General features: G+C 40.4%; 1 protein-coding gene across 1 annotated transcript in view; it reads right to left on the bottom strand.

Moving 5' to 3' along the window:
• Positions 1–22,886, bottom strand: part of TBC1D12 (TBC1 domain family member 12) — a 95,433-nt gene extending 72,547 nt beyond the window's left edge. Inside the window, 1 exon segment of the mRNA XM_060125405.1 lies at positions 21,832–22,886. Coding sequence (XP_059981388.1) covers positions 21,832–22,772 — 941 coding nt within the window. The 5' untranslated portion in view covers positions 22,773–22,886.
• Between the last annotated feature and the right edge of the window lie 2,178 nt (positions 22,887–25,064).

Below are 25,064 nucleotides of genomic sequence, written 5' to 3'. Positions count from 1 at the left end.
TAAACATTTATGCACCCAACATAGGAGCACCTCAATACATAAGGTAAATACTAACAGCCATAAGCGGGGAAATCGACAGTAACACATTCATAGTAGGGGACTTTAACACCCCACTTTCACCAATGGACATATCATCCAAAATGAAAATGAATAAGGAAACACAAGCTTTAAATGATACATTAAACAAGATGGACTTAATTGATATTTACAGGACATTCCATCCAAAAACAACAGAATACACATTTTTCTCAAGTGCTCATGGAACATTCTCCAGGATAGATCATATCTTGGGTCACAAATCAAGCCTTGGTAAATTTAAGAAAATTGAAATTGTATCAAGTAACTTTTCCGACCACAACGCTATGAGACTAGATATCAATTACAGGAAAAGATCTGTAAAAAATACAAACACATGGAGGCTAAACAATACACTACTTAATAATGAAGTGATCACTGAAGAAATCAAAGAGGAAATCAAAAAAAACCTAGAAACAAATGACAATGGAGACACGACAACCCAAAACCTATGGGATGCAACTAAAGCAGTTCTAAGAGGGAAGTTTATAGCAATACAATCCTACCTTAAGAAACAGGAAACATCTCGAATAAACAACCTAACCTTGAACCTAAAGCAATTAGAGAAAGAAGAACAAAAAAACCCCAAAGTTAGCAGAAGGAAAGAAATCATAAAGATCAGATCAGAAATAAATGAAAAAGAAATGAAGGAAATGATAGCAAAGATCAATAAAACTAAAAGCTGGTTCTTTGGAAGATAAACAAAATTGATAAACCATTAGCCAGACTCATCAAGAAAAAAAGGGAGAAGACTCAAATCAATAGAATTAGAAATGAAAAAGGAGAAGTAACAACTGACACTGCAGAAATGCAAAAGATCATGAGAGCTTACTACAAGCAACTCTATGCCAATAAAATGGACAACCTGGAAGAAATGGACAAATTCTTAGAAAAGCACAACCTGCCAAGACTGAATCAGGAAGAAACAGAAAATATGAACAGACCAAACATGGCACTGAATTTGAAACTGTGATTAAAAATCTTCCAACAAACAAAAGCCCAGGACCAGATGGCTTCACAGGCGAATTCTATCAAACATTTAGAGAAGAGCTAATACCTATCCTTCTCAAACTTCCAAAATATAGCAGAGGGAGGACCATTCCCAAACTCATTCTACGAGGCCATCATCACCCTGATACCAAAACCAGACAAGGATGTCACAAAGAAAGAAAACTACAGGCCAATATCACTGATGAACATAGATGCAAAAATCCTCAACAAAATACTAGCAAACAGAATCCAACAATACATTAAAAGGATCATACACCATGATCAAGTGGGGTTTATTCCAGGAATGCAAGGATTCTTCAATATACACAAATCAAACAATGTGATACACCATATTAACAAACTGAAGGAGAAAAACCATATGGTCATCTCAATAGATGCAGAGAAAGCTTTCGACAAAATTCAACACCCATTTATGATAAAAATGTTCCAGAAAGTAGGCATAGAAGGAACTTTCCTCAACATAATAAAGGCCATATATGACAAATCCACAGCCAACATCATCCTCAATGGTGAAAAACTGAAACCATTTCCACTAAGATCAGGAACAAGACAAGGTGGCCCACTCTCACCACTCTTATTCAACATAGTTTTGGAAGTTTTAGCCACAGCAATCAGAGAAGAAAGGGAAATAAAAGGAATCCAAATCGGAAAAGAAGAAGTAAAGCTGTCACTGTTTGCAGATGACATGATACTTTACATAGAGAATCCTAAAGATGCTACCAGAAAACTACTAGAGCTAATCAATGAATTTGGTAAAGTAGCAGGATACAAAATTAATGCACAGAAATCTCTGGCATTCCTATAAACTAATGATGAAAAATATGAAAGTGAAATAAAGAAAACACTCCCATTTACCACTGCAACAAAAAGAATAAAATACCTAGGAATAAACCTACCTAAGGAGACAAAAGACCTGTATGCAGAAAATTATAAGACACTGATGAAAGAAATTAAAGATGATACAAATAGATGGAGAGATATACCATGTTCTTGAATCGGAAGAATCAACATAGTGAAAATGACTATACTACCCAAAGCAATCTACAGATTCAATGCAATCCCTATCAAACTACCACTGGCATTTTTCACAGAACTAGAACAAAAAATTTCACGATTTGTATAGAAACACCAAAGACCCCGAATAGCCAAAGCAATCTTGAGAATGAAACACGGAGCTGGAGGTATCAGGCTCCCTGACTTCAGACTATACTACAAAGCTACAGTAATCAAGACAGTATGGTACTGGCACAAAAACAGAAATATAGATCAATGGAACAGGATAGAAAGCCCAGAGATAAACCCACGCACATATGGACACCTTATCTTTGATAAAGGAGGCAGGAATGTACAGTGGAGAAAGGACAGCCTCTTCAATAAGTGGTGCTGGGAAAACTGGACAGGTACATGTAAAAGTATGAGATTGGATCACTCTCTAACACCATACACAAAAATAAGCTCAAAATGGATTAAAGGCCTAAATGTAAGGCCAGAAACTATCAAATTCTTAGAGGAAAACATAGGCAGAACACTCTATGACATAAATCACAGCAAGATCCTTTTGACCCACCTCCTAGAGAAATGGAAATAAAAATAAACAAATGGGACCTAATGAAACTGCAAAGCTTTTGCACAGGAAGGAAAAGGAAACCATAAACAAGACCAAAAGACAACCCTCAGAATGGGAGAAAATATTTGCAAATGAAGCAACTGACAAAGGATTAATCTCCAAAATTTACAAGCAGCTCATGCAGCTCAATAACAAAAAAACAAACAACCCAACCCAAAAATGGGCAGAAGATCTAAATAGACATTTCTCCAAAGAAGATATACAGACTGTCAACAAACACATGAAAGAATGCTCAACATCATTAATCATTAGGGAAATGCAAATCAAAACTACAATGAGATATCATCTCACACCAGTCAGAATGGCCATCATCCAAAAAAATCTAGAAACAATAAATGCTGGAGACGGTGTGGAGAAAAGGGAACACTCTTGCACTGCTGGTGGGAATGTGAATTGGTACAGCCACTATGGAGAACAGTATGGAGGTTCCTTAAAAAACTACAAATAGAACTACCATATGACCCAGCAATCCCACTACTGGGCATATACCCTGAGAAAACCATAATTCAAAAAGAGTCATGTATCAAAATGTTCATTGCAGCTCTATTTACAATAGCCAAGAGATGGAAACAACCTAAGTGTCCATCATCGGATGAATGGATAAAGAAGATGTGGCACACATATACAATGGAATATTAGCCATAAAAAGAAACGAAATTGAGCTATTTGTAATGAGGTGGATGGACCTAGAGTCTGTCATACAGAGTGAAGTAAGTCAGAAAAAGAAAGACAAATACTGTATGCTAACAGATATATATGGAATTTAAGAAAAAAAAATGTCATGAAGAACCTAGGGGTAAGACAGGAATAAAGACACAGACCTAATAGAAAATGGACTTGAGGATATGGGGAGGGGGAAGGGTAAGCTGTGACAAAGTGAGAGAGTGGCATGGACATACATACACTACCAAACGTAAAACAGATAAGTAGTGGGAAGCAGCCGCATAGCACAGGGAGATCAGCTCGGTGCTTTGTGACCACGTAGAGGGGTGGGATAGGGAGGGTGGGAGGGAGGGAGACACAAGAGCGAAGAGATATATGGGAACATATGTATGTGTATAACTGATTCACTTTGTTATAAAGTAGAAACTAACACACCATTGTAAAGCAATTATACTCCAATAAAGATGTTAAAAAAATTACAAAAAAAGTCAATCAATGAACACACCACTGTAAAACAATTATACTCCAATAAAGATGTTTAAAAAAAAAGTCAATCAATGTAATTCACCATCTTAACAGTCTAAAGAAGAAAAAACACATGATCCTATCAACTTATGCATTTAATAATACCCTAAATCCATTCTTGATTAAAATAAATAAACAGAAAGCTAGGAATAGAAGTTCTCTGGCCTAGTTAAGGGCATCTACAACAATAACCTACAGCCAACATCATACTTAAATGTGAAAGACCAAATGTGTTGAAGATTGGAAACAAGGTAAGAATGTCTGCTCTCATCACTCCCCTCAAAATCATAATGAAAATCCTAGCCAGTACAGTAAGGGAAGAAAAGTAAGTGTTTCAGATTGGAAAGGGAAAAATTAAAATTTTGCTATTTGCAGACAACACTATTGTCTACATAATCAATCCCATGGAATCCATAGAAAAGCTCCCAGAGCTAGAACTAAGTTTACCAGGGTTACAGGGTATAAGGAAAACAAAAATCAGTCGTATTTCTATATAGTACTAGCAGTGAATAATTAGAAACTGAAATTTAAAAAAATATATTATTTACAATAGCTCCAAAAAATATTAAATATTTAGATATGAATCTAAGAAAACATGATCAGGATGTGTATGCTGAAAGCTACAAAACTCTGATAAAGGAAATTAAAAAAGACCAAAATTATAAACAGAGAAATATACTGTGTTCCAGGTATGGAAGATTCAACATAGTAAAGATGTTAATTCTCCCCAAGTTAATTAACAAAGATTATCTGTAAATATAGATAAGCTGATTCTAAAATTGATGTAGCAAGGCAAAGGAAGTAGAATAGCCAAAACGATTTTGAAAATTTATCTAGTTGTCATTTTCTGCATTAGACTGTGTGAGCTCTCTGTTCACCATTGTATCCTAGTGCTGTGCTTGCACACATTAATGAAAGTCTGCTAATTTGGGGGCTACAGAGAAAAAAAGAACTGCTGTCCTCAAATTAGATGTCTTATCCCTTTATGGCTGCTATAACAACAACAACAACAACAAAACATAGATTTGGTGGTTTATAAACAAAAGAAACTTCTTTCTCACAGTTATGGAGGCTGGGGAAGTTTAAGATCAAGGCACTGGCAGATTCAGTGTCTGCTGAGAGATGGCTTCCTGGTTCACAGACTGTAGTTTTTCACTGTGTCCTCACATGGCAGAAGGCACAAGAGAGCTCTCTGGGCCTCTTTTATAAGGGCACTAATCCCATTCATGAGGTCTCCACACTCATGACCTAAGCACCTGCCAAAGGCTCCACCTCCAAATAGTATCACACTGGGGATCAGGTTTCAACATATGAATTTTAGGGGGGACACAAACATTCAGTCTATAACACTAGTCTAATGGAAGAGTGCAGTCTGGGGAGCTATTATTTCTATGAACCTTTCTCACCATAAGCCATTTCTTCTATAAATCATTCTCTCCTTATACTTTTTACTTTCTACCTTAAATAGTGATCTGAATGCTACTTTTAAACTATAAGTGCATTGAGAAGAGGATTTGTATAACTTTCACAGTACCCCGCATATAAGGTATTTAAACACTCAGTAAATTTTTATGTTTTAAACTAACACAATAAAAATTGGCTGTCTTTATTTTGGCATACAGTCCTACAAGTTTTACCACATGTATAGATTTGTGTAACTACCACCACAGTCGAGTTAATGAACACTTGCATCACCCCGAAAAAACTCCATCATGTTAGCTCTTTGTCGTTACCCCTCCCTCCACTGGTAACCTCTGTAAAGCACTGAAATGAGCCTGAAGATGGACTTACAAGCCAGATTCAGTGCCAGAGGAATAAATACTGCTTCTGTCATCTCATGCTCCCTGCTAGTATCAACATCGTAAGCATTTATGTTTGCAATGTGATCATCACTGGCTTTACCAGAAAGGCTTTATTCTAGCTCCTTCTTTTCCTGCTATACAGTCTGTGCTCAAATATGCTTGTTGAATGAACAAGGGAGGATTCAGACAAAGAGAAAATTAGAGGAGGAGAATGACACGTATCTCATTCTGGCTAGAATAAACTTCAAAGCACAAGCAGAAAAGAATAAAGCATTTCATTTCTTGCCCCCAAATCCTTAAACCTCTCTAATATCTATGGAAAAGTTTTAATTTTTTATCCTAGCATTAAAGACTCTTTACAATTTGGACCCAAATTATTTTTCCAACATTATTTCCTACTACCCTTTTTACAACTAGGAGAAATACATGTGGCTTTAGCATACCTGCAACCCACTCCCCACTTCGACAGTGCCTTTGCTCCAATCCTGACTGAAGCAGTAGCCCAAAGTGGCCATATTTGCATCTCATGGTCTTGACCCTCAGTCAGTACTGATTAAATTGGACTGCTGATAAAACATGGACAAATTCATATGTAGGCTGAGACAATCAGATTCCCAGGATTTTTAAACAGAAGACTTAGAGATCAAGTCAAATGACGGTAAATGCTTGAACTGATAAATCATGTACAGTTGGGACAGCTGTATAGGGCTTTTGCAGGTAGAAACCATGCATTAAACAGCTAAGAGGCAGAATAGAGATGAGAAAAACCAAGCATCCCCCGAAAGTGAGAGAAACCATTATTCCAGGTACTCTGTAGCCCGGGTATACTTTATTTTCTATCTTCAGAATGTGCACAAGATGCCTACTACATGCCTACAATAAACCCTTCTCCACTTAAGGTAGCTTAAGTTGGCTTCTGTTCCTTAAAACTAATTAACTCTAACATATTAGCCAAACTGTACTCTTTTTCACACATTCCCTACTTTCTTGCCTCTATGCTCTGCATAGCCGCATATACATCTTACCTTTTACAGTAAAAACTAAGTTGGTAACACATACTTAGAACTGTAATATACCAAATTTAAAACATTTCTAATATGGGGATATATGTATACATATAGCTGACTCACTTTGTTATACAGCAGCAACTAACACAACAATGTAAAGCAATTATACTCCAATAAAGATGTTAAAAAAACCCAAAACATTTCTACTTTTGTGCATCAAATGACACTATTAAGAAAGTATAAAGACAAGCCATAGAATAGGAGAAAATACATAATTTGTTTCATTAATTATAAAAGCAAAAGAAAATATTTTACTTCACAAGTGGAAAAAGTATACTTCAAAACTGTCAATGGCATTAAGGCAATACTTACAAAGTTCAACATTTCTTTTACATTATAACATTGTCGGTTACAGATGCTGTATTATGGATTTTATCACAACCTATATAAGTCAGTCCTTTAAATATGGACTGTTTTGCAAACACCTTGTTAAAAAGAGTTGTAGGCTTCACCAAAATTGATACAGCTGTGTCTACTCAAAGATGACCAAATTCAAGGGTGACAGACCGCCAAGTCACTGACTTTATTTAATCCTTCAGAAGAGTACCAGAGGTGAAATCATTTATGCTTGTTTACACTAACCTCAACTATTTACACATTATGTGTCTAAATAATTTGCCTGGGCATGAATCTATTACATCTAGAATATTAGAGTACTTACTATAGTTAACATACAAGTGAACTTGCTTAGTTGGCTTCCTAATGTATTTCAGCTATGACTCCCCTCCAACGTTCAATTCTTCAGTCCTATCTTACGTTGGCCCAACTGATTTCTCTCCTACAGAAACATCCCTCAGAGAAAGATACCAAAAATACTTTGAGAAATGATACTATTACTCCCAGAGTGATCACTCCAAAGGTTCCAATCATTTGACTATGTAAGTTCTCGCACTTTTTAAAAAGTTTTTAATCCAATAAATCTTTGTGTTCCTATATATGGCTCCATATATATGGTTCATATATATGGCTCTATGTCTCTTTGCAAAGACAAAAGAGCAAAAAAGACGTTTCATATCTGCAGAGAGTTTGCATCTTAGTAGAAAAGACACATACATACAAGTAATTATGGAAGTCTCAATACTTTGTCTTTACCTCACTCAATCCTCAAAAATGGGTGATGGGTATACTTCCTCCATCCACTTTTATGAAGCAATGTATAGAACTTGTGCATTGGACATACAGACTTGATTTTACCACTTTATTCTCTCAGGGTTTTCTCTGAAATCGTTTCCCTTCTGCTCCGCAACAACTACAAACTACTAGGTATAAAATAAATAAGATACAAGTATGTAGTGTACAGTACAGAGAATATAGCCAATATTAATAACTTTATTTTTTATAAATGTATTTATCTATTTTTGGCTGTGTTGGGTCCTGGTTGCTGCGTGTGGGCTTTCTTTAGTTGTGGCGAGAGGGGGCTGCTCTTCCTTGCGGTGCGCGGGCTTCTCATTGCAGTGGCTTCTCTTGTTGCGGAGCACGGGCTCTAGGCGCACGGGCTTCAGTAGTTGTCGCACACGGGCTCAGTAGTTGTGGCTCGCGGGCTCTAGAGCTCAGGCTCAGTAGTTGTGGCGCATGGGCTTAGTTACTCCGCGGCATGTGGGATCTTCCCGGACCAGGGCTCGAACCCGTGTCTCCTGCATTGGCAGGTGGATTCTTAACCACTGCACCACCAGCGAAGCCCTATAGTAACTTTAAATGGAGTACAATCTATGTTGTACACCTGAAATTAGTATAATACTGTAAATCAACTTGAATTAGGGGGGGAAAAACTGGCCTAAGAACTATTCTGGCTCTTTTCTCCCCTCATCAAATTCCTTACAAAACATGGTAGACATAATTTTTCACATCACTCTCCATTTTCGTATCATCCCACTTCCCTCAGAAACAAAAATCAGATTCAAAGTTTACCTTCATTAAAGCTTCACAAAAAAGCTACTGGTATAAGCATATGTCACTGAATCTGTTAGCTACCCCTTCTGACAGGGACTGAATTTAATGTAGTTTACATGAATAATCTGGATATCACACTTTAATAAAGAGCCTGACAAGTACAGGTAAACTACCACAAATGTATCCAAGCCCCAGTTTCTCAAGTCCCAAAACATCTGCTACACTGCTACAAGAGTCACTGCTCTAAAATGCAATCCTAAGCATGTTGCCCTTGCTTTAAAAACCCATCAAAGGTCCTATGGACTGCCAACTCTCACAGAATCTATTCAAAATGCTTAGTTCTGTCACATAAACTCCCTCATAATTTAGACCCAACCTTTGTGCCTCGGTTTTTGACACTCTACCTCACCTGCCCTAAGGTGAGGTCATACTAATAAGTCTCTACAGTTCCAAAAGTGCTGTGCTATTTCATGTATAATTCTGCCTATGCTGTTGTATACCTGTACTGGCTTCACCCTCATTCCGATCCAAACCCTCCTCATTGGTATTAAAAAAACAACAACAAAAAACCAAGCATTCATGTCTCATCTACTGTGAAGAGTTCCCTAACATCTCATCCCAAAGTTAATCACTCCTTCTTCAGTGCTGCTAATGTACCTTTGCATTTTCTTTTATAACACTAATCAGGTAATATGGTAAGTACTGATTTATATGACTCTCCCATCTTAAGTTTGTTAATAAAATATTTTTAATCTAATTTCCTTAATGTCTCATATATATATATACACACACACATATATATATGTATTAAAAAATGGGGCTCAATAGCATCTGTTGAAAGAATAAATGGTAAGAAAATCGTAAACTAACTCATAAGAATTGTATATGCTTAGCTGGGAGTATCCAAAAACAAAAAAAAGATTCAGTAGTAATCTTATGAATTGTAATTATGTAAAAGAACTGACTTGTTCTTTGTGGCTTTAAAGGGCAAATTAGGACCAGGAACATTACAAAGAGATACACTGTGCTTTGACATAAAGAACCTTCTAACAATTAATACCCTCAATAGGCTGCATTGAGGAAACTGAGCTCCTTGTTAGTGAAAAAATTGAAGCAGAGGCTAAACCACATCTATTAGGTGCCTAAACTCTCTAACAATAAAGAGGCAGACACTTAGCGCTAGGGTTGTTGTTGTTATTTTTGTTTTGTTGACTTTGTGCTCCTCTGACCACCTAGAAGTACTTCCTGAATTGAAGGTATACATGATAGAACCTATCTTCAGCAGCATAGTTGAAATACCTCTCCTGACCAAGGTAACTGTCTTTTTTTCCATTGGGTGTTATGACGTTTCCATCAAATGGACAACTAAATCAAAAGATTTTGGTGGCCTCATACAAGAGCAAAACAATCTTACCTCCTCATTACAATGTATAGCTAGTTATTATTTTAATCAAGAACATTTTATAGTGGTTACCTTCTAAAATTTTTTCTTCATGCAGTATAATTCTCAGTTATTTTATTAGTATAACCAATTTTGAAAGTTAATCCCTGTCCTAGTACTGTATTCTCGACAGCATTAATGTGCTTCTGGAAGTATATCACAAAGATGGACATCACCCTCTAGTTATATGTGCAGTTATTGTGCTGGTTACCCTATATAATAATTGTCTATCAAAAGCTTTATTTTCTAAAAAATTATTTATTTATTTATTTATTGCGGTATGCGGGCCTCTCACTGTTGTGGCCTCTCCCATTGCGGAGCACAGACTCCGGACGCGCAGGCTCAGCGGCCATGGCTCACGGGCCTAGCCGCTTCGCGGCATGTGGGATCTTCCCGGACCGCGGCACGAACCCGTGTCCCCTGCCTCAGCAGGAGGACTCTCAACCACTGCACCACCAGGGAAGCCCCAAAAGCTTTATTTTATTAGTCTTTAGATAACAAATTTTGGTGCTCAACACCCAATTAAGAATCACAACAAACCTTTTGTTTTCCAAACAACACCCAACCCCCATTGGTACTAATTTTAGGTAGTACCAATGAAGTTAAAAAGTCAATTCAGCAGGGGTGGGGTGAGGAGTGTCAAGGACCATGTAAGCAAAAAAGCAACTTAAATTTTATCACTTTTCAAAAACACAGAAACTACTTATTCAATTGAGACCTTTTACCGATTTAAAACTTTAATAACTTACTTCAAAACTTAAATTTCTACACAATATATCTTCCTGATAATGAACAATTTTCTTCTCATGGGTGAGAGATTTAAATTGTTTACTAGATTTACCATGGTGCTTGTAGGAGAAGTTTGCCTTTTAGCACTTGAACTCAAGTAAGAATACATTCTGTAAAATTGTATATTGCATTTATCTTACACTTTGATACATGCACTTTTTAATACATGAATCTATCATACTAACAACCTAAACTTTTAAAGTCTAAATTAAACCTGATATACACAACCTGTCATTAAAAAATATTTCTGTTGCAGGATATAACCTGTTAAGAAGCCATGAGGGGATGGGGATATTAGGGAAGTTAAGAAGAAGAGGCACAGCAGCTATCTTTAAGAAGTTGCCAGAAACTTTGCCACAAAGGCATTGAAGTAAGCAGAATAGAAAAATAAATATGTAAATAATCTGTGCCAATACTCTGAAGCCCACAGGCCAAAGTACAGAGCTAACTTCCAGCTAACATTTATTCTCTCCAGCAATTTTTCTCTATACAAACCTCTTCAAACTCATTCTCTAACAGTCTCTCTCTAACAGAACCTCCACACCCTCCCAATTTTATCTTCTTTCTTACCACCTTAACTGGAATAGTATAGAAACAAAGTATTTATCTTTAGTTTTATTTTATATTCCCTGTCCTGCTTTTAGAAAGCAGGTAATGTGAGCATTTTATGTTTTTCTAATAATGACAACAAAAACCAATAAACTGTTATAGTCTTTGAATAACTTTTCCCTGGGACAGCACAGAAAAGTATTTCCCGTCCTTGACTAGAAAATGACTACAAACAGTCTAGATGAAAACCAGATTTGGAAATTCTAAATAATGCCCAGTGTATGACGGGTAGTTGTATATTACAGTATTGGGGAAAATATGAGAACACAGCACAGAATTTGATTTCAAAACTATCATGTTCAGTTCCAAACTTAAAATGTTTTAATCTGTGTGAGGTTAGAGACGGGCAGAAGGAAATATTTTTTAACCAAGAAATGTATCCCAAAGTAAAATTCATATTAAAAAGAAACTGAAAAGCAAAATTCAAAGGTAAATTAAACGCATGACCAAGTTTACTCTCAAACTAGCTCTAAGTAGGAACGTAACTTATAGCTTGGTTTCCTAGGTAAACTTCTCTTAATTGCAGGAAAGAGCCTGCTGAAAACCCAGACAGTCACATGGTTTTTCATCTCTTTCTTGTTTTGGCCACAGAAATAAGAAGTGCAAGAAAGGCTGAAGCAGCAAATTCTGGAGGGGAATAAGCCATGTACAACATGCAGGAGTTTTTCTTAAAGGCATGGAGAAGAATTACAACTACCCAGCAGGAAGACAGGAAATTAATACCCTTTTTGATAAACTATAAATAAGGAGAAGTAAAGTTATGACTCCATGTTGAAGAGACCTGAGTAAGGTTTTGTGAGTTAAAGTTTTTCACAGAACATGTAAGCATGGCTATCTAAACTACATAAAATGAAAGCAAAAGACCTTTCCCACTAATAAAGAGGAAAATAAGATTTAATTAGGTAGAGACAGTTTCTTAACCTAGTGAAAGTTAGCAAAATACTTCTATATTTGTTTTTTAAAAATTATTAATTAATTAATTTTTTGGCTGTGTTGGGTCTTCGTTTCTGTGCAAGGGCTTTCTCTAGTTGCGGCAAGCGGGGGCCACTCTTCATCGCGGTGCGCGGGCCTTTCACTGTCACGGCCTCTCTTGTTGCAGGGCACAGGCTCCAGACACGCAGGCTCAGTAGTTGTGGCTCACGGGCCTAGTTGCTCTGCGGCGTGTGGGATCCTCCCAGACCAGGACTCGAACCCATGTCCCCTGCACTGGCAGGCAGATTCTCAACCACTGCGCCACCAAGGAAGCCCCTACATTTGTTTTTATACCTGTTCTCTACTATATCTCTATTTATACTCATCAATTACATAGTACCTAAACATGACCCAATTTTAAATCAATACAGCAATCTAAACTATAAATGTTATGTTGTACCTTCTTTCAGTTATTACCTGAGGAGACCGGCCTATCGATAATTTCAGCTGACACTTGAACAACGCAGGGACTATGGGGACCTACCTTCCACACAGACAAAAATCCCAGTATAATTTTACAGTCTGCCCTCCTTACCTGTGGTTCTGCATCCAGGGATTCAATTAACAGAAGACAGTGTAAGACTGTAGTATTTACTATTGAAAAAAATCCACATATAAGTGGACCCACGCAGTTCAAACCCCTGTTTTTCCAGGGTCAAATGTATTTCATTAATTCTAGTGTGGGAACCACCTGCATCAGAATCACTTGAGAATCTCTGTTAAATACCTGGATTCGTACCAGGCCCCACCCAAGACCTACTAAATCAAAAAGGGGGCTCAAGGAATGTGCATTCTTAACTCCCCACAGCCCCACACCACAGGTGATTTTAAGCACTAACGTTTAATGATTACTGTCCTAGGGTCTAAGCAACTAGCAACCACCACACCCTGGGGACAACGTTTAGTGTAGCTAACAGGGTTCCTAGGAATAAATAAGCCACCTCAGAAAGGATTGGCTTTCCCTTTCTGAATAATACATTCATTGATGGGTAACAGCTGTATCACCTCAAAATCTCCAAATGTCTTCACTTTTCCTCAAAGCTTTCCTACCACAAAATACTAAGTATGAAATGTATGAGTAAGCCAAATTAAACATTTCATGAATTTAAACTTACAAAGTTGTTTCTGCCTGTCGTAAAAGTTCCTTAAAACAATAAAAGATGCAAACATTTTAATCTTTCTCAACATTCCCTCCTTTCAGTTTCTTCTCAGATCTGCTTTTTAGGCAAAGCTTCACTACTTCTGGAAATTTTATATCACTACACCAGAGTCCATTTTGACACCCATCCAATCCCAATACAAATTATTTAAAAATCTGCTACAGCAACTGTGCAATGTTTCTTCTGGGAGTACAGAAAAAATTCATTCCAGTCTCTCCCTTTCTTTCAACCAGTTGATTTCAGTGATGAAGTTGGGGAAGGGACTGTGGAGGTCTTCTGTGGTATGAATAACATTTGAATCCTCACTATATACCAAATAATAAATACAAGGCGCTTAGTATATTATCTCATTTAACCCTCATGACAATCCCATGAGATAGGTATCACTATTACCCCCATTTTATGGATGAGTTGCCTAAGGTCCAGAGAGGTCAAGTAACTTGTCCATAATTACACAGCTAGTAAGCTTATTCAAAGCCAGGCAGTCCAACTCCACAACCAGCATCTTCTTTTTTTTTTCGCGGTACGCGGGCCTCTCACAGTTGTGGCCTCTCCCGTTGTGGAGCACAGGCTCCGGACGCGCAGGCTCAGCGGCTGTGGCTCATGGGCCCAGCCGCTCCGCAGCATGTGGGATCCTCCTGGACCAGGGCACGAACCCGCGTCCCCTGCATCAGCAGGCGGACTCTCAACCACTGTGCCACCAGGGAAGCCCACACAACCCGCATCTTTAACCACTACATTATATCCTACAGTTTGAAGATGCCACCTGCCAAAAGCAAGTCCCCTGAGTCCAACTAAGTAGGGGTTGTGGATTCTGGAGAATCCAATTTTTTTTTAATGTGCTTTTAGGTGATTCTGAAGTACAACAAAGGCTAGGAACAGTTCTCCCAAGTGGAACACCGGCAAACTTTGAGAAATAACTCATGGTCTGGAAGTTAAAAGTCTCAAATTCCAGTTCATTGATTAACTAGAATTTACTTATTACCCTATTCCTACTCCAAAGAAATTTTAAAGAAAAAAAATCTAGTATTTTCTTAAGAAAAAAAATGAGAGCTGCTGGTCTGTCCTCTCTGCATATGGGAAACTAAACAAAGATCACTGATGTTTAGCATGATTACTCTGAGGCAGAGTTAGACCGTTATCGAAGAAAATGTTCAAGGTAGAATTTAGAGTTGAAGGGGATATTTCTATCTCTGGCAACCTTCTCATTTTACAGATGAAAAAACAAGCTGTTTTTTTAAGCATCCTCTTTAACTTGGTTCACATTTGTAGTATTTAGCCAACAAATATTTGAGGTCTACAACAGTGAGTACAAGAGAACTGTGCAATATCACAGCGTATTGGAGCTGAAAGGGACTCTGAATCTCCTAATTTCACAGATGGGTAAACTGAAGTCTAAAAATTTAATGATTTGCCCAAGATCACACAATTATTTAATGGTAGAAGAAAAGACACTACCTAGGACAAAAGCCAAGTTTCTTATTTCTCAAGACAATAGTATTTTCACTACACCAAAAGCTATGTTTTTGTTCATAAACTTTTTTTTTTTTTTTTTGCTGTACGCGGGCCTCTCACTGTTGTGGCCTCTCCCGTTGCGGAGCACAGGCTCCGGACGCGCAGGCTCAGCGGTCATGGCTCACGGGCCCAGCCGCTCTGCGGCATGTGGGATCCTCCCAGACCGGGGCACGAACCCGTGTCCCCTGCATCGGCAGGCGAACTCCCAACCACTGCGCCACCAGGGAAGTCCCATAAACTTCTTATAATTCACAGAAATCAATGTTTTAGCTCCAAACCCTAGCAATCATATCTATGTCTAGTTACTGATTTTTTTTAATTCATTAACTATCTGACTCTGGGCAAATGAGTATAAAATAAAAAAATAAACCTTACCCGTTAGGTCACAGGAATATTTCAAGAATCTAAAAAAAACCTTATAGGGTTTCCCTGGTGGCGCAGTGGTTGAGAGTCCGCCTGCCGATGCTAGGGGACACGGGTTTGTGCCCCGATCCGGGAAGATCCCACATGCCGCGGAGAGGCTGGGCCCGTGAGCCATGGCCGCTGAGCCTGCGCGTCCGGAGCCTGTGCTCCGCAACGGGAGAGGCCACAACAGTGAGAGGCCCGCGTACAGCAAAAAAAAAAAAAAAAAAAAAAAAAAAAACGACAAAAAAACTTATAACAAATAGGTACTGGTTGTTAAATCTAGTAAATGTTGCTCCAAATAGTCTGAACTGAAAAGCTTTAAAAACCATTGCTCTAGATCACCTGAAGAACTGTTGCAACTTTTCCATAAATATAAAACTATTCTTAAACAAAAAATATTTTAAAAAATGAAAAGTAAATCTCTATGCCCATTTTGAACAGTTCAGAAAATTTCTACCAAACAAGTTAACTCCAAGTTAACATTCAAACAATAGCCTGCTTTGCTTATTGGGGCTTAGTGTTAAAATGTTAATTTAGTTTAGCACTTCAAAATAATATGTTTGGGGACTTCCCTGGTGGCGCAGTGGTTAAGAATCCGCCTGCCAATGCATGGGACACGGGTTCGAGCCCTGGTCTGGGAAGATCTCACGTGCCGCAAAGCAGCTAAGCCCGTGTGCCACAACTACTGAGCCTGCGCGCCTAGAGCCCGTGCTCCGCAACAAGAAGCCACCGCAATGAGAAGCCCGCACACCGCAACGAAGAGTAGCCCCCACTCGCCACAACTAGAGAAAGCCTGCACGCAGCAATGAAGACCCAAAACAGTCAAAAATAAATTAATTAATTAAAAACAAAAACAAAAAGCAAAATAATATATTTGGGCGATTAAAACTACCTTAGTCCCCCAAAATTGGAGTTTCCTAGTACTTTCTAGCTAATTTATATTCAGATGATCACATCTCTAACCATGAAGTCCTTGAACCAATGCTGGATTTCCAATTGTTTAGTATAGATATCTAGGGTTTTGCGGTTGGTTGGTTTCTTTAAGAAAATACTGGATCTGAGAGGGGAAAAAGGGTCAGAAACGGGAAAGATACAAAAGTCTCTTCAGCCATTAGCTCCTCAATCTAGTAATATTATAATGGGTAGCTTCACAACACTAAAGGACCCTTATTTTTATTCTAGAGCAAATGATTACACATTCTTTCCAGCTTTTCTAAAATTTTAAACACTGTAATTATATTAATATACAGATATTAATATATAAGTAATGTCCAAGAGAGTTTCATTAGTGAGACAAATACTTTAGCCTTTATTTTTACAATCTCTTGTAGTAACAAAAATTTAATGTTTACAGCAAGATATTTCTTCATTCTCCTTATAATCATACCACACCTGTTTTAAAGAACTGCTTGTTCTGGGGAGCTATAAAAATCTCTTAAAACTTATCAGAAGTTTGATATTTTGCCTTTTCTTTATTGAGATGTTAAAGAAGGGAGTTTTTGAGAAACTGGTCTTAAAACTGTAGTTAAACAAATAAAGGAGCCCTATCTGACGGAGGTCAATGATGGCTCAGTCAGGTGAATAATGATTTCATCAACTAGTGTTCACCAACTAAATTCTGAGTAGGAGAGAAAATTTCATAGTTTCTGAGAAGCTTAAATTAAGAAAAATTATAACTGTTAGAAAGTTTTTATTCTCAATAACAAAAAGTATATTCTCAACAATTTTCATATTGGGGAGATTGGGACTGCCTACATATGAAAAGAAATCACTAAATGAGCCTTTCTAGTCTTCCCTGTTCAGCTACTCATAATAAAAAGAGCTCCGTGAAAATAATTTTGTGCAACAATGTTTAGGAAGTTTCAGAGTCGATAATTACCGGGAAAGCTACATGAATCTCTATGTCCCAGAATCTATAAAATCAATCTATAAAGGTCTATATAGATTCCACAATCTATAAAGTCTATCTTTTCAGATAAAAGAAAAAAAACCTTCGGTATTTTTTCCCCTACCTTAGCTATGCCCTTTTAAGTCACTGAATTCTTATGATTCATCTTGAAAATTTTGTAAAAAACTATCAACACTACCAGGAGACACAGATAGATACTTGCGTGTTTCTAAACAACAGTAACTGCCAGTGCAATCCAAACAAGCCTCAAAAGTATTAAACAGCCTTTAAAAAAATTTTATTTTATATTAGAATATAGTTGATTAACAATGTTGTGTTAGTTTCAGGTACAGCAAAGTGATTTAGTTATACACATACATGTAGCTACCCTTTTTCAAATTCTTTTCCCATTTAGGTTACTACAGAATATTCAGCAGATTTCCCTATGCTATACAGTAGGTCCTTCGTTATCTATTTTAAATATAGCAGTGTGTACTTATCAATCCCAAACTCCCAATCTATTTATTTAAAAGGTTTTTAAAAATACACCTATTAAGAGTGTATCGACTTAAAGAATAAACCACTCTAGTCTGAAAACAATTAAGACATGAATTTGCTTAAAGGACAGATAAAAACGGTTTAAAGCTACTTCACTTTCAAAACAGAGTAATAAACAGATCCTTGAGAAACGAAGGCTAGCCTGAAAACACAAGAGATTTGCTTTTAAGCTTTCATCTTCTTCTCACTGCTAAGTTGGTGATAGTGGCAGTAGTGGTACTCACCTAGCATTTCAAAACTTTTATAGACAGGAAAGGGCTAAGGATCTAAAGGAATGTTACTTCTAGGCCTCCCGTAATCAAGTCACCATAAACACAGAGAGATGCCCGTGTGAAGCTAGGGCAAGCCCCCAACAGGGACTGAAATAGAACTCACCTCATCTAGAAGGGAGGGCAAGCAGGAGATGATGAGAGCTGTCCCATCCTGGACCAAATGCCTTTTTCTCCTACATGATTTCTACCCTACTCAATGAAGCCCCTGTCAATGATGTGTCTTGATTGAACATATTTTTGTAGTAATAGATATGCTGCTATAAAATGGTCCCCTCTCTTTACTTGTAAAAGGTTAAAACAAACATGAAACTATTCTTTCAAACTATTTCTGTTATAAATTTTTTGCCCAGTTAAGAGAAAGAGAGGAAGTGGAAAGGAGAAGGGAATGATGGAGATAATCAGGCGGGAAGGAAAAGAGTCACAGGTAAACAGAAGTTATAATCAAATTCCTGGACTGAAAATCAGAAATCCTGGTTCCCAATCCCAGCTCTGCTATTAGCTAACTAAACTCCTCTCTTTAGACAGTGAGATTCCTCACCAAAAAATGAAGTGAGGGAAGGGGCTGCACCAAGAACAGGAATACATCCTAGAACAAGATATCCCCAAAGGAAGGCCTCATCTGGGTTTCAGAATTGAGAATCACAACTGTGCACAGGAAGAAAAACCACTCTTAGGTTGTAGGGATAAGGGAAATTTCTGATTATTCTCTTCGGCGATGGACGATTTGTTCAAAATTACACTACCTAGAGAGGAGTAAAAACAGAGAATCTGTGCAAGTTGTCACTTCAACACAATCTGAATGGGATTCTTCATACTAGCGCTAGGTACTGTAGATTCAGAAATAAACATCACAGTCTCTGCCTTTAAGGTGTTCAGAATCCAGTTAAGGCTTTGACTAAATGCTAAGAGAAAAATTATGCCTCTGTCTGATTCTGCTCTTTCCCAAGAATGTTAAATGAAGCAAGCAATGATGCTTAGAATCTTTTTTTTTTTTTTTTTTTTTTTTTTGCGGTACACGGGCCTCTCACCAATGTGGCCTCTCCCGTCGCGGAGCACAGGCTCCGGATGTGCAGGCTCAGCAGCCATGGCTCACAGGTCCCATCGCTCCGCGGCATATGGGATCTTCCCGGACCGGGGCACGAACCCGCATCCCCTTCATCAGCAGGCGGACTCTCAACCACTGCGCCACCAGGGAAGCCCCATGCTTAGAATCTTGACATTCAGATCTCAAAAATGAAGCTTACAGAAATTAACTTCAGGGGACCTAAATTTACTGATTTCCTACCCAGTGCTCTGCTACACGTGAAAAGTATATCATATGAATGTCAACTACCATGCTAATTAAAGTCCTATTAGTCTACAGGTTAAAGAAATGTTCTAAATTATATAAAAATTCCTGCCTACTGTCAATAATATGAAAGCCTCTTATAACAGATTTGCCTTGTTATTATTTGAATATTGCAATACATATATAATGTATCTGTCTTCAAACTTAATCCCCACTAGCCTGCACTCCACCTCCAAGTCAGGGACCAAGCAAGTACTCTGGGTATACTGGTTGAATTAGTGCTCTCCACAGCCCCTTTCAGGTGTAAAACTGCCTGACAGGGCTTCCCTGGTGGCACAGTGGCTAAGAATCCGCCTGCCATTGCAGGGGACAAGGGTTCGAGCCCTGGTCTGGGAAGATCCCACATGCCGCGGAGCAACTAAGTCCGTGCGCCACAACTACTTAGCCTGCGCTCTACAGCCCGTGAGCCACAACTACTGAAGCCTGTGTGCCTAGAGCCCGTGCTCCACAGCCAGAGAAGCCACCGCAATGAGAAGCCCATGCACCTCAACAAAGAGCAGTCCCTGCTCACGGCAACTAGAGAAAGCCCCCGCACAGTAACAAAGACCCAACGCAGCCAAAAATAAATAAATAAATTAATTAATTAAAAAGCACTTAAGGTGTGTTAAGTTTTTTTACTTGTAACCTTGTGGAACTTTTGGGTGCTTATTGGTCATGTTTTTATGTCAGCTGTCAGGCAGTTTTATTTATTTATTTATTATTTTTGGCTGCGTTTGGTCTTCATTATGGTGTGCGGGCTTCTCATTGTGGTGGCTTCTCTTGTTGCAGAACACAGGCTCTAGGCATGCGGGCTTCAGTAGTTGTGGCACACAGGCTCAGTAGTTGTGGCTGGCGGGCTCTAGAGTGCAGACTTGGTAGTTGTGGCGCATTGGCTTCACTGCTCCGCGTCATGTGGGATTCTCCCCCGGCCAGGGCTCGAACCTGTGTCCCCCACATTGGCAGGCGGATTCCTAACCACTGCACCACCAGGAAAGCCCCCTTAAGTGCAGTTAAAATATTGCCACTACAAGCTTTAAGTATATCTTTGCAATTGTAGACACAAATACAGATCTCACTACTATATATGTTGTCCTACGAGTAACACATAATTAGGATTTCCCAATCTTGACTTAAACAACTTCATAATTTATTCGTAAATTTATACAAGCAGGAAAAAGAAGTTAATAACGTAGAAAAAGGAGTAAGAAATATTAATCAGAAAACTGTGCCTGTGTGTCTACAAATATGCACACTAACTGTATAATCCTCTAAAACTTGAGTCGCATTCCTTATTTCGTTTACTTCTGGTTTTGTCAAGATCCCTAAAAAGGGAACAAAAACACAAGAGAAAGGAGAAAGAACTTTGAAAGGGAGAGTTTTACAAGTTGGGAATACTTTCCTGTTTTCCTAGAGACTTAAAAAAAAATAAGCGTGTCAAAATGTGACCCAAAAGAAATTGCTTTTTCATTAATGTACATTAAAATGAGTATTTTCTAACGACATATTTATCCCTATCAAAGTCCCACTCTGAACCCTGCAGTGTCCAGCACTGTAATTTAATTTCAAGAATAGCAGGTCAAATCACATATACAACACCATAAAAAATTAAAAAGAAGATGCTTTAAAAAGGTAGAGGCCAATCTGATAAAAGGAAAGAGGGATTTTCTACATAAAGCGCCATAGTAATTTGGCTTAAAGGCCAGGATCAAATTCTAAACACCAAACTGACGGCATTTTAATACAGGCCACTGAAACAAGCTGTTAAAGGCTATGAAACATAACCACCTCTACTTTCAAGAATTCCCAAACTACTTTAATGGGTTTAGACTCCACGCAAATAGCTCTCCAAAATGACTTCCCTTTCTCTTTCACAACCGCACCCGTACACACGCACCGCACCGCCCCGCCACCCGCCCCTAATTCTTTGTAGTACATGGGGACGAGGAAGGTGGTCTGCTTTTCCGGAAGACGGAAAACTGTAGGTAAGGCACTAGCACGCCGGCCTTAAAACACAGAAACCAGGTGTGAATGGCAGGTAGACCGTCCAGCGGACAAGGGAACAGAAAGCCTGGCTCCCCGCGCTCACAACTTCTCCGATACACAACGCAGACCTAGTTCCTCTTCCCCCGGTGAAAAATCAAAGCTCAATCCGGACGCCAGAGAGAGCCTCCACGCCGCTCTCCGCCAGCTCCCGGCCCGAGCCCTCCCCGAACCCCGGCGCAGTCTGCGCTGTACCTGGCGAAGAAGTCGGCGAAGCCGCCGCTCCGTCGAGCCCGGGCCGAGGTCCCCGCGGGGCCCTGCTCCGCGGCAGGCGAGGGCACCGGCGGCGCCGACGGCGGCAGGTGGTCGCGGGCGCTCTGGTGGCGGCTCACCTCGAATGTGTTCCGAGAGTTCAAGTGAACGTCGGAGAAAACGAGGCGCGACTCGGCGCCGGCGCCTCCGCTAGTCCTCTCGGCCGAGGTGACCGGCGACGCGCCCTCCTCGGGACCCCCGGGGCCGGCTCCCGGCTGCTCCAAGTCCTCGCTGCCACTGCCGCTGCTGGCCGGACTGCCCCCCGAGCCGCTGCCCGCATCCTCGGGCCTTTTGGCGTCCGCCGCCGCCAGGCAGCAGCTCCGCAGCGGGTCCTCGAGCGGCGCGGCCCAGTCGGACGGGCTGCCCGCGCCGTCCGCGCCGTCGTCGCCAGGCCCCTCCGGGCGGAGGCGGCGGTGGCGCGGCTCCCGGCCGCCGGCGTGGGCCAGGTCGCGATAGTCTGGGCCCGGCAGAAAGCCCGAGTCCCCGTTGGTCATGCCTCCGTGCCGCGCCGCGCGGACATCCGCCGCTTCCGCGCCGCGGTGCTTGGAGCCCGCGTCCGGCGGGCAGGCGTCCGAGTGCGGGGCTGCGGAGCGCGGCAGAACGCGGGGCTGGCCGGCGGGGAGCGGACAGTAGCACAGCCCGGGCTCCAGCTGCCCCCCGGTCTCCGCGAGATAACGCCTAAGGAGCTGCTGAGGCGGCGGCGTCTCCTCCTCCTCTTCTTCCTCCTCCTGCTCCTCCGGAGTCTCCACAGCGCCGGCGCCTCCGCCAAAGCCGTCCGTGGCCCGAATCATCTTCCCGTCCAGGCCTGCGGGCTCGGGCGCCGGCACAGGGAGCAACTTGGGGTTTCTTCCCGAGCAGGTTCCGGCATCCTCCGGACCCACCATCTGGGGCCGGGTGAGCGCCACCCGAGGAGGCACGGGCTCGGTCCGGGAAGAGCCCTGAGTGCTGGGGCAGCACCGGCTGCCGCCGCACCGTTCCCAGACCCGCCCCTCCCTCCCGGGAATTCGGGCTGTTGCGGGAGGGCGGGCACCCGCCTGGGCTAGCGCACGCGCAAAAGCCAGACCGGTCAAGCCCCGACCTGGAGATTCCACGAACCATAGAGACGGTAGCTAGAGAGACCCGCTCCGTGACACTCCAACTGCCAATCTGGGATCCGGCGTCTGGATGACGGAGGCTGGTTGGCCCACGCGGAACGTGACTGTCCTTACAGAAGCACGGGTATGGCTCGCTTAGCAAAAATGCACTTGACGTACTTAATTTATGGGAGTAGAATACAGTATGTTAGATGTTAAGTCCTTCCAGCTCTAATTGGTCGCTAGTCGACTTTACACTTTTATATCCACCGATCCATTGCCACAATTTAGGGTTTCTTCGCCTCAGGTCAAAACTCTTCCTTCTCCACTTCATCTTCCCCAATACTACCAAAGTTATCTTTTTTTATCTAAGACCACGTTTCATCACATCATCCTCTCTTAAAGATTTCCATTATCACTTAAGGAGAAAGAGGAAGTAGAGTCAGGCAGAGAGGGCTATTGAAATAATTCCAGCACCACATGAAAATGGATTAAAATGGGGTGATAAGCAATGAATGGAAATGAAGTGTAGAAATCACCAGATGTGATAATTGATCAGATATAAGGAGTGACTGAAGAGGGAGGAACCAGCCAAATTACTACAAAACTCTTGAGACTGAAACTGATGTGGTTTGAAGAAATAGGGACTTGGATTGTTAATAACTTGATTAATAGGAGAAATATATTTGGTAAAGTAAGAATATCCAGCATATAGAGTTCTAAATCTTGGGTTAGGGCTTCGGTTTAGAGACGCAGATTGAAGAGTCATCTGCATAATGCAACTAGGTGAGTCATGAGTAACATCATCTAGGAAGAAAGACTAAAGATGGAGGTGGGACAGAGACTCAAAGGTGTCGCTATATCAGGATGGACAAATAAGCTGTATTGTGAGGGATTAAAGAGGCACTAGTTGTGGATAAAATGAACTGGCAAATATAGACAGCTCATTCTAGAAGTATGTCAATGAAAGGACAGTAGTAGGAGAATGGAGAATTAGAGGAAGCAGCATTGTCAAGCCTTTAAAATATATATACGCACACACAAGAGTGAATGTAACCTATATATGGGTACTAAAATGTGTAAATAAAATGGTCATCCATGTACCTAGCACCCAGTTTAAGAAACGTCAAGTGTCTTTTATAATGAGCATTTTTCAAGGCCCTAAGCAAAAACTAAGTGGCTAGGGCACAGTTAGCAATACATTTAGTATCAAGATCTTTCAGAAGAAATGACCTCCAAGACACAGGTGGAAAAGCTAATATAGGAAAAGAGAAAATATTTGCAATTCATATACATAAGGGTCTACTATCCAGAATATATAAAGAACTCAACTACAAGAAGACAAACAACCCAATTTAAAAATGAGTAAAGGGGCTTCCCCGGTGGTGCAGTGGTTAAGAATCCACCTGCCAAAGCAGGAGACACGGGATCCAGCCCTGGTCCAGGAAGATCCCACATGCCGCGGAGCAACTAAGCCCATGCGCCACAACTACTGAGCCTGTGCTCTAGAGCCCACAAGCCACAACTACTGAGCCCACGTGCCACACCTACTGAAGCCTGCGAGCCTAGAGCCCGTGCTCTGCAACAAGAGAAGCCACCGCAATGAGAAGCCCGTGCACCGTAACGAAGAGTAGCCCCCGCTCACCGCAACTAGAGAAAAGCCCGCGCGCAGCAACGGAGACCCAACGCAGCCAAAAATAAATAAATAAATAAACAAATACGAGTAAAGGACTTGACCAGACATTTCTCTGAAGAAGATATGCTAATAGCTGTTAATAAGCGTATGAAATGATGCTCAACATAATTAATCACCAGGGAAATGCAAATCAAAACCTCAGTGAGATAGCACTCACACCCACTAGGAGGACTATAATCAAAAAAGTCGAAAATAACAGGTGTTGTAGAGGATGTGGAGAAAGTGGAACCCTCACACATTGCTGGTAGAAATGTAAAATGGTATAGCTGCTGTGAAAATGTTTGGTTGTTCCTCAGTAACATAGAATTACCATATGACCCAGCAATTCTACTCCTAGGTATATACCCAAAAGAATTGAAAACAGATGTTCAAACAAAAACTTGTACATGAATGTTCACAGCTGCACT

This window comes from Lagenorhynchus albirostris, chromosome 16 (assembly GCF_949774975.1).
Source record: "Lagenorhynchus albirostris chromosome 16, mLagAlb1.1, whole genome shotgun sequence".
Lineage (NCBI taxonomy): Eukaryota > Metazoa > Chordata > Mammalia > Artiodactyla > Delphinidae > Lagenorhynchus > Lagenorhynchus albirostris.
Note: the sequence above shows the minus strand (reverse complement) of the source record. Positions and strands in the feature narration are given on the sequence as shown.